This window comes from Athene cunicularia (genome assembly GCF_003259725.1).
Source record: "Athene cunicularia isolate RWA chromosome 2 unlocalized genomic scaffold, athCun1 chr2_part1, whole genome shotgun sequence".
Lineage (NCBI taxonomy): Eukaryota > Metazoa > Chordata > Aves > Strigiformes > Strigidae > Athene > Athene cunicularia.
The window spans coordinates 74,054,709-74,070,868 of record NW_020799095.1 but is presented as its reverse complement, the minus strand read 5'-3'; the positions used below and the strand labels follow the sequence as shown (position 1 = coordinate 74,070,868).

The window sequence follows — 16,160 nt, the reverse complement described above, 5'->3', positions numbered from 1 at the left end:
TCTTATTTCAGTAATTTACCTCATCCTGTGCATTTAAATGAATAAACGTGATCATACAGATTCAACCAAGAACAGGCCTTGTGGCTTTGAGACATACTGTCAAAAGCCTGTTTTGTTCTTTTGTAGCTTGTCATGTTTTGTGTGCAGAAGGCTGGTGTCTGAGAACTGACAAATAATGCTAGGAAAGACTGTATGTTTTTTCTGCTGTTGGAATTCCCAGTGTTCGAGGTAATGATTATGATTTTGAAACTGCATCTATAAGACCATGAAAAACTGTCCTACATGCTGTATTGTAGTTCAGTTGCCTGATAAAGATGCAAGGTTATGTCTGAGCTTGAAAGGAAGACCAGTTGAGATCTATAAACTGACTCTTAGTTAAAGGAAGTAATCTTGAGTAAAATTAATGGAAATAAATTTATGCAGCAGCTGTACATGAAGGTATTCATAGATCAAACTAATTTGTACAAGATGGACACAGGCAGCTTTAAAAGAGAAATCGTAGCTCTTCTCTTTGACTACATGTTAATTTATATGGATTATGCAGGTAATGTAGCAGGCCAAGAACAGCCTGTCTTCTTCATGAACATTAAAGTTGATTCTTCCCTCCCCCTCTCTTTCTGCTTCCAATTGACACCTGCAGAGTGAAAGTAGCAGCAGTAGCAATATCTCCACCATGCTGGTGACACACGATTACACGGCAGTGAAGGAGGATGAGATAAATGTCTACCAAGGAGAAGTCGTGCAGATTCTAGCCAGCAACCAACAGAACATGTTTTTGGTGTTCAGAGCCGCCACTGATCAGTGCCCCGCAGCCGAGGGCTGGATTCCCGGCTATGTCTTGGGGCATACCAGTGCAGTCATCATTGACAACCCTGATGGAACCATCAAGTGAGTGCCTGGGTGTGTGTAGAAGGGGAGGAGGGAGGTTTTCAACAAGAAAGTTGATGTGATCTTTGAGAAATAAATGATCAAGCAAAACAGGTACTCATGAGGTCCCTTAGCAAACTTCAAAATACGAGCTAGTAAGAATGAACCCAGAAGCACATACTCTTTATTTAAAAGCTGTAGAAAAGGTGATGAAAGAATACCTGATCTAAGATCAGCAGTAGTTACTGATTTATGTAAGAGAATTGGTTATCAGGCTAGACACCTTTGTTTAGGAAAAGTCAGGGAATGTTTGTTCCCAGGGAAATGAGATTTCAGAATTCTAGATCTCTACTTTGAGCCACAAATCTATTGAAAATGACTGGTTGTGCTAGGAAGATCTCTCTCAGATCTGCAATGGGAGAAATTACATCAAAGTTCTTAGAAATAAAACTTTATGTAAAGCTTCTGTATTTGATACAGATTTCATACTGATCATTGCTAAGTTTGATTGACAGTTTGTATTTTCATAGACAAAGTTTACCTTTCAAGCAACGATTTCAAGGAATACTGAACTACAGACTAATCTTACTAGCTTGATTACAGTTTTAACCAAGGATAGCATCTCTTATGGCATACTTAATGTCTTTCATTTCAGTATACTTTAATACAATGAAATAACATTTTGATGTACTCTTCCAATGCTGTTTGAAACTAGAGAGTATAACACATAACCTGGAGTTGAAAAAAATTGACCAAAGTTTTATGTTCTGTATTCAGGAAGTCAACGTCTTGGCACACAGCACTCCGTTTAAGGAAGAAATCTGAGAAAAAAGATAAAGACGGCAAAAGGGAAGGCAAGCTAGAAAATGGTTACCGCAAATCCCGAGAAGGACTTGCCAACAAGGTTTCTGTAAAGGTAAGCATTACAAAGATGTAGTTGTTTCCAAAGGAAGTTCTTTTGGGATTTCTTAAAAAGTAGCTTCCATCAGATTTTCACATGAAGGAATTAAAGGCAACAGTGTTTTTAATGCACAGTGTTTGCACAGTCTGAAAACAGGAAGATACGGTCTTTGAGCCTGAAAGCACAATGCAGCATAAGAATACTGCAGAAAGAGTAGAGTAGCACAGAATTTCTAGTGTACAGATGTTTCTCAGATCTTTGTGGGTACAGCTAACTTTAACCCATCACTGTGCTTTGTTTTCTACCAATTTGAAGTTATAAGGTTATCAGGACATTAATTCTCTAATCTCTCCTTTCCAGCTTCTCAACCCCAATTACATTTATGATGGTAAGTTGCTTTCATTTTTAAAAGTTGCAGTAAGTATAATTTGATTATAACAGTATTTACTTTGTTTAAATTTGGTCAGTATGAATTATGTCAGGAACTGAGTGTTTTCTATCAAAATATACATAGGTTCTTTTTGGATAAGGGAGATAGGTAATAAAATAAAGTCATATTTATTTTTTCAGATGCAAGGAACATATTTCTGTTCACAAGTCCAAAACAACATAAAACACGAGGACTGTATGACATGTTCTGAATGGAGACTGCATGAAAGTTGGGCCTTGCTGAATTAGCAAAATAACAAGGCCAGGAGTTGAAGCTGCTTCATTTTTAACCTTGCATCCTAGAGAACATTCAAGGCCTCTCCAGTGCAGAGGCTGATCAGATAGTGGCCTGCCGGGGTCAGAGCCAAACTGGGTATTTATCTTAATAGACAGAACCAAACTTTTTGAATTTCACCTGTGAGAAAGGGAAACAACTACAGTGCCTCAGTGGACGAGTGACGTGTTTTGTGTTGCCTTTTGCAAACTTAGCTGTATATAAAGATAGCTTAGCTGAGCAAGTCCTTAAACACTTTTCACTGTAAGATTTCCTCAGCTTGCCGTAAACAGGGTGTTTGGTTCACCATGGTAGGCTTCAGGGTTATCTGTGGCATAGCAGTAGTGTTGTGTACAAGTTCATGCAGAGAAAAAATCACTGGTTCTGCAGAGCCCCAGCAAGTGGTGTCACCATGGATGTGCTCTGAGGGTGGAGGGATAGATACACCTTAGAAATTTAAAGTGCCATACTAATTTGTCTAACAGAAATGGGAGAGTGTAGGGAATAGATAAGCAAATTTATTTATTTCAATTGACGTAATGCCATTAATTTTCTTTTTCCAGTTCCCCCAGAGTTCATAATACCATTGAGTGAGGTAACATGTGAGACAGGAGAGACCATCGTGCTTAGGTGTAAAGTCTGTGGTCGCCCCAAGGCTTCAGTTACTTGGAAGGGTCCTGATCATAACACACTGAGCAATGACGGTCATCACAGCATTTCATACAGGTATAGTAATTTGTGTAACGTTCAGCAGGAACTTCTGAAACTGTTATATTTTCTATTTGCACCCTTGGTGCAGGATAGCTTTTGGCTTTGAGGCATAAAGATAGGCTTGCCCTCAGAAATATTTTGCAGCTGAGATTTTTCTGGTAATGTTGTGTAAGTTACACAATGTATGGCTGCGGTACCCAAATGTCGTATTCAGTTGATTTTTAAAAACAAAATAAAATTCAACTGGTATTTCTGATCAGCTATTGCAGAAGCCATTGTGGTTCATCACGCTGACCTAGTGCTTGAATCAGAACAGTGTGCTGTGACATGCTGGTGCTGTGATATGCCATCCTGCCAAACCCTTATTTCCATTAGTAGCATATCATAATTTTAGAAGAAAAATTACTGCTTTCAGGTCACACAACAGTATTTTGCAGTTAAAAGCCTCTGATACCTACTGACGTGGCAATGTCACTGTCTTCATTGTTGAAGCATAGAAATTAGTATTTTTGTCTGGTTTTAGCTTTGCTATAATAGAACTTAACAGACTAACTGGTAGCTCAAACACCTGATTAAGAAAAATTGCTGTATTTTGGAATGTGACACTGCATGTGAGAAAAGGGTTTTTTTCTGAAAAAGCATTCTTTATATACACAAAATATTTAATGAGTAACTTCAGTGTGAAAAAATGTCTTCTGAATTATGCTTTCAATTCATAACAAAGAGGTTTTTGTGAAAACTTTCTCACTGATAGAAGCATATGTCATCGTCTGAGTAGTTGTGTGGTATAGCCCAACTTACCTGCAAACTTGATGGCATGTTGTACTGTTCTTTTTTACCTCCTGCTGCTGCTACTTTTTCTTTTCCTCTGTGTATAATTTTTTTATGGGGAGACAGAGGCATAGTGGCAGCTTTGCTACTGCATCCAGAACTGTTGTGAGATGAGTTAGATTTGCTATGTTTAATTCGCTGTGATTCATTACTGTTATAAAATTATATTCAGTAAATCATATTGGCTGTGGATAACAGATTTTTAGAAATAATAATCATGAAATGTTATTTGAGCTTGGCATGGGGGTAGTGGTCATCTTCCTGCATTCCTAAAATGCACATTCATTTTTTTTCCTGAAATTAAGTTGTGTGGTGAAGGCCATGGCAAATAGTTTTTCATTCAGTCATTTCAGTCAAGATTTAAGTAGACATTTAAAGACACATGAAACAAAAAGGGTGGTTGAGTAATGAGAAAGATAAGGAGGAGTCTGCAGAATCTTCCTCCTGTGGTCTTTACATAGCTTATTGCTGTCTCTGCCCTGGAGCAGAGGGAAAACGTAAGTCCTTTCTAGTTTCCTCCCATCCTCATTCTCCCAGATTCTGAGGTCTCCAAAGTTGTGGTGAGGTGTGCCTTTTGTATTGAAGGGGGAACCTTCTCTTACAAGGGATGAATGCTCTGCAAGTATGTATGTTAGATCAGCTTCAGTATGCTGGGAGTCAGGGATGGAAACTAAACTTTCAGAAAGACCAATGATGGATGGTTGTCTTGTTTTCTCAAAATCTGAAGGAAGTAGAGAAAGCAGGAAGAAACAGGGGGCAGCATTTGATTTTTTCTAGAACAATGGAGCTTGGGACATGCTGAGACAGAGTGTCAGTGAGGATGTTTTTGTAATAGTCTGTAGGACATTCCAAGATATTTGATGGACACAGAGTGCTCAGATTCTGGTAGATGCTTCTGAAATGGCAGGGACAGGGTTACTAATGTCTGTCCAGAGAGAGAGGGGGACTAGAGCATAAGAAATATTAACAGTATGAATCTAACTTTGTCTGATTTCCATAGCCTAAAGTCTCTAAAATGAATATAAAGTTAACAGATGCCATTGTGTTTCCCAGTGACTTAGGAGAGGCTTCACTGAAAATCATTGGCGTCACTGCAGAAGACGATGGTATCTATACATGTATAGCTGCAAACGATATGGGTTCAGTTTCATCTTCCGCCAGTCTACGAGTTTTAGGTAAGCCTGGCTCTTTGCCTTTTTTTAATCTAATTACATTCAAAGTGTCTGGTACCCATAGTACAGGAAAAAGAGAACCTCAGCTCTTGCATGTCCCTCTGTTAAAAGAGTATTATAACAAACCTTTTCACCCATGATACATTACTTGTTGCACAAGGAATAGATGCACTTTTAGGATGTAACCAATTAGATACCGACAAAATGCCTACACAGTACTGTCAATGTGCATTTACCTTGTCTATCTGTACTAGTTCAAACATACTATGATAAAATTGTATTTTATCATCTGCATTCTTAGTGTAGTCACAATGCTAACATCTATAATTTCTAAAGTGTACAGATAAGGGAAGAGTAGCACTGGTCTGTATATTTAATGTGCTCTTTTGCTTGAATTGTAAAGCCACAGAGTGTCTAGGAGAACATGTAACTTTCTTGTCTTTGCATCATAGATCTACACTTAAATTACATTATTTCAGTACCTGAAGTGAGGTGACCTGAATGTTTCTGAGAGAATGAAAAGGAAACCTGCAAAGATGAAAAATGCTTGTGTTTTGGAGGCAGACAGCAAAGGAAAAAAAAAAAAAAGTTTTTACTTGACATATTTGGCATAGTGCTAAGTGTGTGTGTGTGTGTGTGTGTGTGTGTGTGTGTACATTCAGTTATTCTTAAGTGTTCAGGATCTTCTGGTTTTAGAAATAGGGAAAACACAGGGAGACAGCAGGATAGCAGGCTTTCTTACATGCAGTTTATAACAATTGATGCTATCTGGGTCCTTTAATGTATTGAGAGGCCCGTATATTTATCTGTCAGTGAGAATTAATTAACAAATTTTAGTGGAATGGCTCTAAAACTGACTCATATAAAAGAAACTAAGATATGAAGTGCTGCATTCTGTCTTTGTATGTTTGTCCCAGCTGATATGGGACTTGTACAGCTGTCCCAAACCTCTCCAAAATACGTACTTTCTTCCCTTTTGTTCAAAAAAAAAAAACATTTTCCTGGAGTGTTGAAACCAGACTGTGAAAGATGTGTCCTTTCCAAAACCTCATCTGAAATTTTTGGGGGTTTGTAATCAGTGCTGCCACTTCGATCGAGCTCTGCCTATTGGCAGACACAGTAAGTGCCTTACTGCCAACATATTGAGGTGGTGATTATTCCCAGCACTTCCTGCTCACTGACCAAAGACAGACAGTAGTTAAGCCCTAAAATAGTTGTGTTGGAATATAAAAAGGAGGCAGAAAATAAAATTTTGGGGTTTATACTAATGTTTCCTGTAAAATAGAGTGCTGCTTTTTTCAGGTAGCTGCTACACTGTCTGATCACTTTTTTTTTCCCCACTATGTGTATTGTTGATAATGAGACATAATGTAGGATACCTATTATTTTTGCTGTTTCCTTCAACTTTCCAAGGTTACTTACCCTGTACAGATAGTTCCCACTGCTCCTGAATTAGTTCCACCATAGAATTTGTTCTGCATTGGCTGGGCTGCTTTCCTGTGTAATCCAGTTTGGTTTGCTGCCACCCTGTGTCATATGGGGATTAACGGGACAGGTTCCACTGATAACATCTCAGCCAAGGAAACTTTTCTAGTCAGGGAGGTAAAATTCTCCTGATGGACAATAATCTGTGTGAAACTGTGCTTTAAGGAACTAGTGTAATGAGTGTCCTTCTTGTACAGGTGTACAGAAGCCCAAAATTGTGATTTGACCAGAATCAGTCACAGAAGTCTTGTGGGCTAAACTACCATCTTTCACAGTACTTGATCTTACTGTCCAAAAGCAAATGTTCACTTCTCAATCAAAACTAAATCAGTATTTGGTATGTCTTGGTTACTTTGGAACTAGCCTTGACAGGCAGATGTGTTTTTCTAGCCCTTCTAATCAGCTGTACCAATACTTCTACAAAGAAGTTCTGGCCCCAGTTTTTCTGGGGCCATCCTACCCTTTATTTCCCCAGTCCATAAGAGCAAAACTCTAAGGCTGTAGCACAAAGTGAGGTTTCAGCATCAAACTGATGTCTTTTTCAGTCCTTCAGATATGAAGGGCTTGCTGTTTGATTTGTTGTCAATTCTTGTGCGTTTTCTTGTGCAAAGAATAAAGAATATTCTTTGGCTTGCTGTAGTAGTCTTTATAAACCATTAATGAAGTAGCTGATTACAGAAATAATTTCCTTTCTGAGCTGCAAGAGGATGGACAATATGAGGCCATGAGTTACTTTTCAATATGGATACACTCAGCTTCAAAAGAAAGATGACAGGGGATAGTCTGACTGAGGCAAATTCTTCCTGAAATCTATTCCCAAATGGAATATGAAGTCAATATATTTCTCTCCTGCAAACATCTGAAACAAAACATTGGTTATAATGACAACAATTTAGTTCTGAGAAGATTTGAATATGATAAATTTTGGCTATACTGTCTTTGTCTTTTTTGTAGGTCCTGGAAATGATGGGATCATGGTAATCTGGAAAGACAACTTTGATTCCCTCTATAATGAAGTGGCTGAGCTTGGCAGGTGCGTTCTGTATGCTGATCTCCAAAGCTGTCTATGTTAAAATATTAACTTCTCTTTAAAAAAAGAAAACTTATCTGAAAAATACTTACCATATGAGCTTGAAAGGCCAGAATTACGTTGGATTAAATAGAAATGTGGAAGTGAAAATTTTACCACTAGGTGGCACTGCATAAACGGAACGTATTTAGGCTGAAGTGGTATAGATTAAGTGTGTGGGGTTTTTACTTAAGCATGGCTTACAATGATTGATACTGCTTCTGTAGTGAAGCTCTCCTAAACTTTTTTGTTTAGGGTATGAAAATTACAGGCACAAGAAGTCTGAAAATTGGCAGAATAAGTCACATAGAATATACATTTGTCCAACTTAATGATGACCTTTGAAAGCTGGGTACTACTTTGACTTGAGTTCTCTGCAAATGCAATAAAACACATTTCTATCAGGAGAAAATTATACAGACACATTTTTAGAAGATACATGCACTGAAAACTCTTCTTTATGTCAGAAACTGCTCTGTAAGGGTAGCTTATTAGAGATCTAAAATTAGACCTCTCTTGGGATCTCTTTGAAGGTAAAAGTATGTCCTTAATGCATGTTTTGATTAATTCTTTGCTTTCAATATTGTACTCCAGGGGCAGATTTTCTGTCGTTAAGAAGTGTGACCAGAAGGGAACCAAGCGAGCAGTAGCCACTAAGTTTGTGAATAAGAAGTTGATGAAGCGAGACCAGGTTACCCATGAACTTGGAGTCATGCAGAATCTCCAGCATCCCCAGCTCGTTGGCCTTCTCGATACCTTTGAGACCTCCACCAGCTACATACTAGTGTTAGAAATGTGTGTGGATTCTAACACTATCTGTAAAATGCAGTCTCTGCAGCTGACTTTCTGGGGCATTTTTTGGTGGTTTATGAATAAGAAACTTTAAGTTTTCATGGAAGTTTTAAAACACCTAAGTAAAATATTGCAGTTGTCTAATTCTGTTATTAAACTGAATTGAATTTAATACTCAGAAGAAAACAAGTTGATATATTAAACTGATATGTGGATGATTATCTTAGTCTGAAGGTCCAGGAATTATTTTATATCAAGTGGCTGCACAAGTGAATTAGGAATGTTGTAATGTGGTAGCTTGATATCAGATCTCCTCTTCATACCTTAGTCCTCTATCTTCTAGGTGCTGCAGGCTACAGTTACTCCTGTAGTCTATGGCCTGTTAGGTTTTTCTTTCCGTTCTGATATATGGATTGATCCAAAATATAACCCTTGGAATTCCAACAGGGCTGACCAGGGTCGCCTTCTAGACTACGTTGTGCGATGGGGAAACCTCACAGAAGGGAAGATCAGACTCTACCTGGGAGAGATTCTGGAAGCAGTGCAGTATCTTCACAACTGCAGAATAGCACATTTGGACCTAAAGGTGAGGAGTGAAGTGTGGCAGTGTGCGCCGTTCCAGGCATAAAAACCTTCCTCTTCTAGGAAACTTGCAGCTGGGAACATAGAACTGTGTATTGCTTTGAGACTGTATGAGGGGTGTCCCCAAATGTTCTAGATTACTCATAGCCAGCAAAGCAGAAACTTTGAATTCCCTGTGCTTTCTCCTTAAAACTTGCTGGCCCTGTGTGGTTCTTTGTGCTGGAAATAATTGCTGACAGGAGCAGTTTTGTTTGATTTTTTTTTTTTTTTTAATTATTTATTAATTTACTTACTTCCTGATAAATGTGCTGGAGAAATCCATTTCTTTCTCAAGAAGCGTAGTTTGTTGTGAAAGAGACTGCTTTTCCTCTGCAACCATTTTTCTCATCTTTGTACTTCGAGGGCTGTGATATCTGTGTGAATGGTACCTCTTTGTGCCTCTATTCTATCCTTTGAATTATACTTGAGACACAAGGATTTGATGCATTCTAGTAGGAAAAGCTATATAAGAAAGTCTCCATGTGAATATTAATTAAAAACATATTTTTTACACTCTTTTTTTTCCACTTCTATTTGAATAATAAGGAATTTCAGCATTGACAAGTCATCTCTGTAAACAGAGTCTTTTTAGCCAAAAGGGATCATAGTGAGAAAAAGCAAAAAGAACCTGCATCTTTCCTCCACGTACTTGTGTTTTCCAAGCACAACCAGTCTGGTCTGCATATCATGGAGACAAAATTTAATGTTTTTCTAGTGATATGTGGAGTTCATCAGTACTTTTTCTAGTCTCAGAATACATATAGATGAACTAATTAAAAACTAGCTGTAGGTAAGTCACTCTTGTTTTTCTAAGATCACAGCTACAGTAGCAGTAGCTTCAGGAATAAAATCATAAAAATCATTCTACTTTTAGCTCACCAATAGTGGGGCAGTTCTCTTGAAGCCATGTGGATTCAGCAGCAGATCCTGTTGGATCAAACAGTGCTTGACTTCCATCTGTACAGCTGCATTACATTAAAGAGTCACCAAATAAAGCTGAATTCTGTTGAAAGCATCATGAAAATTCTGACGGGGTCTTCCAGTCTTTAAATGCAAGCATTTTGCCATCTCTCTGTCATAAAGCAAATACTGCAGTTGCTTTATTCACCCTCTATTTGTAATTGCTGCTCTTGAAGCTTAAGTTCCCCAACACAGGTTCCTGTGAAACTTTGCAGAGCTGCTATTGTGAAAATCTGCAGTATTACCTGGCAGAACTATATTTCCTGCAAAAATGGTAGTGCCAGCAGCTAGAACACATTCATTGCATACTGTAGTTGGCAAGAACCTGCCTGCCGATTGGTCTGGGGGAAGCCTTGATAGGACTGCCTAGGAACTTTGCAGAGCTGGCCTTCAGCAGTAATCTTTGTAGCTTGCAGCTGTTTGTTACGTTCTTGAGCAGACAGCGCTGGCTGGGAAACAGTAATGTTGGAGTATTAAATGTGTGCTAGACTGACTTGAAAAAAGACATTTTAACTTTTGCTTTTATGTTTTCTAGCCTGAAAATATATTGGTGGACCAGAGTTCCACTAAGCCAACAATAAAACTGGCTGACTTTGGAGATGCAGTCCAGCTCAATACCACGTATTATATCCACCAGTTACTTGGAAACCCAGAGTTTGCAGCTCCTGAAATTATTCTTGGAAATCCTGTTTCCCTCACTTCAGATGTTTGGAGCATTGGAGTGCTCACATATGTCCTTCTTAGTGGCGTCTCTCCTTTCCTGGATGAAAGTGTAGAGGAAACTTGCCTGAATATTTGCCGCTTAGACTTTAGTTTCCCAGATGACTACTTCAAAGGAGTTAGCCAGAAGGCCAAAGATTTTGTATGCTTCCTACTTCAGGATGACCCAGCTAAGCGTCCCTCGGCTGCACTGGCCCTCCAGGAGCAATGGCTGCAGCTGGGGAATAGCAAAAGTGCTGACAGCATTGACATATCCAGACTGACTTCATTCATTGAGCGGCGAAAACACCAGAATGATGTTCGACCCATCCGTAGCATTAAAAACTTCTTACAGAGCAGGCTCTTGCCAAGAGTTTGACCTTGCTTGAAGTTCTCTCTCATTCTCTTTCACCTGCCAATCAGACTGGAGATGGACTCCTCCTGCCAATCAATCAGACTGGAGATAGACTCCTCCTGCCAATCAGCTGTTGACTTGAATTTTGAGGAAAGCAAACCCCGAGCCAACCAGCTGCTAAAGAATGTTCGTGTGCAAATGCATTCCAGGGGGACCCGTGCAGGGTGGCACGGGGGACTGGCGATGCAGACTTCACTGGGGTGGAGGACGATAGCACTGTACTCTGCAAAAAGCAGTTACGAGCGATACAGTAACAGTATTTTATTCAGGTTTCTGCAAAAAAAAAAATAGTTTTTTTAATAAACGAGTTGAATTTTGCAAGTGAACTTAATTACCGTTTTCAAGATTTATTCAAGGAAGAAATGCCTATGTTCAAAGCACTGGTGTTAAACAAAAATGAAATCATGCCTGGAGAAGACTCACCAAAATGGCTGCCCATTGATACGGCCTCCATTTATAACATCTGGTTTTCACTTGGTCCTAGAGCTTTCCAGTTGCCTCGCCTGTATGTATCTCACGTAGCAGTGCACTGAGATCAGACTCTGCTTTTAAGTGCATCCAACCTCAAAGTTTTTGCATACAAATAGAATGAATCGTTTTGCTCTGATAAAATGTAGGCCTTACTTGTATATAGACTGTTACCTGCCTTCAGTCTGTAATTTTTTCCCCCCTCCCCTTAGCCTTTTTTTCCCCTCCTTCCTAAATGGTGGTATACCACTGTGCGGGTCTTCAGTTTGGGTCAGTACTCACTGTCCCCTTAGAAAAGGACTTCGGGTTGGTGCCCAGCTTGCCGACCCGATTGTCAAGCAGTATACAGCAGGATGAAATACTGTAAATGCACTCATTTGGGATTTTGTTTTCTTTCATATCATGTGCAATGTTGTGGCTTTAACATTTTATGCAACTATTTATGAGGACCTCTGTTGTAACTGTAATAAATATATAGAAAAAGCACATACCTAGTACGGCGAGCTTTATGGTTTTGTTTGTGTGTTTGGGGTTTCTGGGTGGGCAGGGGCGGGTGTGTTGTACCACACTGTCGTTATTAGTTTAAGATGAGGGTTAGCATAGAATTTAGTCAAGACTAGTCAGTTTTAAGGACTGTTAAAAAAAAAAAAAAAAAAAAGAGAGAGAGAGAGAGAGGTTCGTATCCCAAATCTCAAACTGGTTAAGAAGTTAGGGTGACACTTTTTAACATTTGTTATTATATTCAAAATGCCAAAGTCTGACTTTCCCAAAATCAGTCTCAACACTTACTACTTTTTAAAATTTTCAAATCTGTGTTTACTTCTTTCTGTGAAATGAACAAATGAATTTTGTGCTCTTTGGTGAAGAATACATTCAGAAAGTAGTGGTCAGATGAGGAGAATCTGACACGTAATGTAATTGTCTTAGTAACTGTTTTTAAGGTTGAAGTAATATTAACGTGAGCTATTTAAAAAGACAGATGGTTTTCTGTGCATCACTGAGTTCATATGGGTGTGTTGTCATCTATGTTTGTGTGAAATGCCATGTTTAAAGAAACCAAGCCGATATCCCACAATAGTTAGATACATGGGTCTTAAGCCATAACCTAGCTTGGGTTAGTTTTGAGCTTTGCGGCTTCCACTGTATTCTATTTATTCCTTTTTTGGTTTTTTTGGGTTTTTTTGTAAAGTTGTACAGAAACTTTTTAAAAGAAAACAGCCGACTTCAAAACTGGATGTGTATTCGTACCAACCTCATATCATTATGTTTGTGTATTATTTTCCTTTATTGTTTTAGTTAAATTTTTGCTTTATTTTGCATGTATATTTCTTTGTACAGTGACGTTACATGTTTACACAGTATGATGTGATGTAAATATTTTATTTTGCCATCAGTTATTTTGAAAAAATTAAAACATATTTGACATATTTGTCTGATCTCTTGCTTTAAGGAGTTTGAAAGTTTAGGTTTTGTAATATTTTAATTGGGCTCTGTATTTAAAAAGAGAAAAGTACGTTATTTTATTGCCATAAAATTAATTTTAAATTGCAATGATGTATCTTTCTTTCTCATGCCTTACAAAATAATATTTGCCTTTGCTCTAAGTGTTGAGTGCTTTTGTAGTGTCATGATTGCTTTTCTATAAAACACACATAACTCTGTGGAAATTCATTATAGTCTTTATTAGCTAGTAAATTTTGAGCAGGAGAGTTTTCTACCAGATGTTCCCAGTTAAAGTCTTGAAGGATCATATTTCAGTTTAATATTAAACTGGGTAAAAGATTTCCCACATCTTTTAGGCTTTCCAGATTCATTATGAGAAAAGTTACCATAAAGACTTGGGTTTTGCAGGTACACTCTGTTTGCATCCTATAAGGGATGAAGCAGAAAGTTTTTCATAGTGTATGTTTATCTCTCTCCCTTTTCTGCTATCATTAATCCATTTGCAATTCAAAATAAAGTGAAAGGTCAGGGAACAATACAAAGTGTTTATGCTTGTCACTGCGTTGTAAACATGATTTTTTTTTTTTTTCCACTTTTATTCTCCTATTACCTGTAAAGTGATGAAACAGTCCCTTTATTCCTCAATTTACTACTGAGAGAGACAGTGGAGTGAGACTTTTTACACTTAGAGAGACAGAGAATATTCAGGAAGATTGTACTGCCAAGGATGAGCCACTGGAAGCTTTTTCCATGACAGGGAAATAAATGGCAACATGCTCCATGGAAGAGTTTGTATCCATGAGTTCTCTAAAATACTTTTTCTTGACTGAAGATACACTAAACTGAGAAGTTGCCCAAATGCTGTACAGAGAAATAATGCTCTTGTAGGTTTTTTTGAGTGGCAGAGAGATGTTTTTCCATTCATACGTGAACAGAAGTGCACTGTTTCTGGCCCTCTCTGTTGAGCCCCATTACTTGGGAAAGCTAACATTTTTGGACAGTGTGGAGTTTTTCACTAAAACCTGCTGTTTGGTACAAGAGCTTCCAGCTGAAGAAAGCTTGAATGATGGGCTCCTTAAGAGAGATCCTTGGATCTCTCTTTAAAGCGTTTGAAGAGATAATGTATGTGTAAGGTCGTTTTGTCTTGCTAAATTGGGTTCAGTTGTTGTTGACTGTCCCGGACACAACAAACCAGCACCGCAGGCTGATAGAGAGTGGAAACCAAAAGCATGGGTGAGAGCAGCTGGTGTGAGGTTTCTGATGTGGGAGCATTGTAGAGCAAAGGGAATGGCAGTCAGTATCATAGCTGAAAGGGGGGAAATAGCCAGGGAGGTTCAAGAGAAGAATGTGTCTAAATGTTTCTTTTTGATAACATACCTCAGCTCTTACTGATAGTTAGGGAGAAGAGGTTGCTAGACTTTAAAGTCTGTACGTGTGTCGGTACTTTTCAAGCCGGGTTTGGGAGTGCAGGAGTTCTCTATTGCACACATGGTGAACACATCTTAACTTGAAAACCATTGCACAACTCCTAAGCAGAAAGCCTGGCTGGATAATATTTCCATTGTCAGGGAAGCAACCTACATTGTCATCTTAATGGGCACGGGTCTAACACACATGCCTGTGCTCATGCAGAGTAGGATGGGAGAGCCTGGTTTTCTTTTGTGAGAGTATAGAGGTCACTTAACTGTGTCATACTCATTCTCAGATGGGCCTAATAATGTGTGGATGAATAGAAGAAAAAAGAATGTGTTGGGTTTTTTTCTCCGAATCCAAGGGCATGTTCAGGCCAGGGCACACCAGAGATCCTCCAGAATGACACAGCAAAAGCAGCTGGCTTCCTGAAAAGATTTCAGTACCTGTGCAAACCTGACTGGTAGTAGAAGATGCCTGAAAATATGATGGGATATTCTTTGCATGTAACATACTGTATGATATTGTCAGGAAACATTACAGCCCTGCTGCTGAGGGAGTTGGTGTATGACTTCATCATAAAGAGGGGCTGGTGGGTGAGAAATTAATGTAACCAAGGGGAAAACTAATGGCTGACATGAGATTAAGCCTTATGATTCTCAGAATCTTAAGAGAAATGAAGACAGGAATATACTTAACCACCAGCTGCATGTAGTGAAATCTGTGAGTGGTTGGTATTTGAAGTATTTTGACAGCCAGTATTTGCTGTGAACAGGAGTGTATTTGTGTTCTAGGGATCAGTGCAGAGAGTGTTACCATGTCTGCCCTAGTCCAGAAGATGAGCTGAGCTTTATATACCCCTTTCCATGTATGTATAGACTTGATGTGGGTGTGTTACTAATTTTTCTCCTATAGGGATTCAGCTGGATATGAAGGTAGGTAAAATCAGGTAAGACCAAGTTTCTATACTTGTTTAAACCAGCTCCAGGTATTGCAGTGTTTTTGTCAGAAACACTGCTTTATGCCTCAAGCAAACAACTTCTGCATTTTTTTCTGAATGTAAATCTTGATGGACTTTACATTAGAGTAACATAAAGGTTTTGCATCTGTAGAGTTTGTACTTCCAGTACTTCTTGCACATTCATATCTGCCCAAGCAGTCAAAACAAAAGGCTTTTTCTGTGTGCGCTATAGTGCATGATGATCTCTCACTGCTGCAGAGGAGCTGGTGTGCCCACTGTTCTCTCTTCTTCCTGGCAAGCAAAGACACATACCCAGCACCTCAGGCTTCACATGCCTAGAGGTCATCTCAGCATTTCCCAAGTAAATACACTCAGTGCCACCAAACACCAATATGAGAATGAGATCTCCCATTTTGCTGACCTGCCAGAGGCACTAAGGGCCTAATGTGTAGGAACAGAATATGCTTTTTTACTCAAGTGTGTCCAGAGAAAGGCAACGAAGCTGGTGCAGGGTCTGGAGCACAGGTCATATGGGGAGCGGCTGAGGGAACTGGGGGTGTTTAGTCTGGAGAAAAGGAGGCTGAGGGGAGACCTCATCACCCTCTACAGCTACCTGAAACGAGGTTGTAGAGAGCTGGGGATGAGTCTCTTT

At 39.0% G+C, this 16,160-nt stretch overlaps 1 protein-coding gene across 2 annotated transcripts in view; it reads left to right on the top strand.

Moving 5' to 3' along the window:
- Positions 1-12,352, top strand: part of TRIO (trio Rho guanine nucleotide exchange factor) — a 198,004-nt gene extending 185,652 nt beyond the window's left edge. Inside the window, exons 49-57 of one of the 2 annotated variants that reach the window (XM_026841539.1) lie at positions 641-888; positions 1,645-1,783; positions 2,129-2,156; positions 3,035-3,197; positions 5,067-5,188; positions 7,625-7,703; positions 8,334-8,534; positions 8,979-9,117; positions 10,648-12,352. In XM_026841539.1, coding sequence (XP_026697340.1) covers positions 641-888; positions 1,645-1,783; positions 2,129-2,156; positions 3,035-3,197; positions 5,067-5,188; positions 7,625-7,703; positions 8,334-8,534; positions 8,979-9,117; positions 10,648-11,190 — 1,662 coding nt within the window. In that variant the 3' untranslated portion in view covers positions 11,191-12,352. Of the gene's footprint in view, positions 1-640; positions 889-1,644; positions 1,784-2,128; positions 2,157-3,034; positions 3,198-5,066; positions 5,189-7,624; positions 7,704-8,333; positions 8,535-8,978; positions 9,118-10,647 lie in introns of those variants that run through there. The other variant, XM_026841540.1, reaches the window with a different exon arrangement.
- Positions 12,353-16,160: the final 3,808 nt, after the last annotated feature.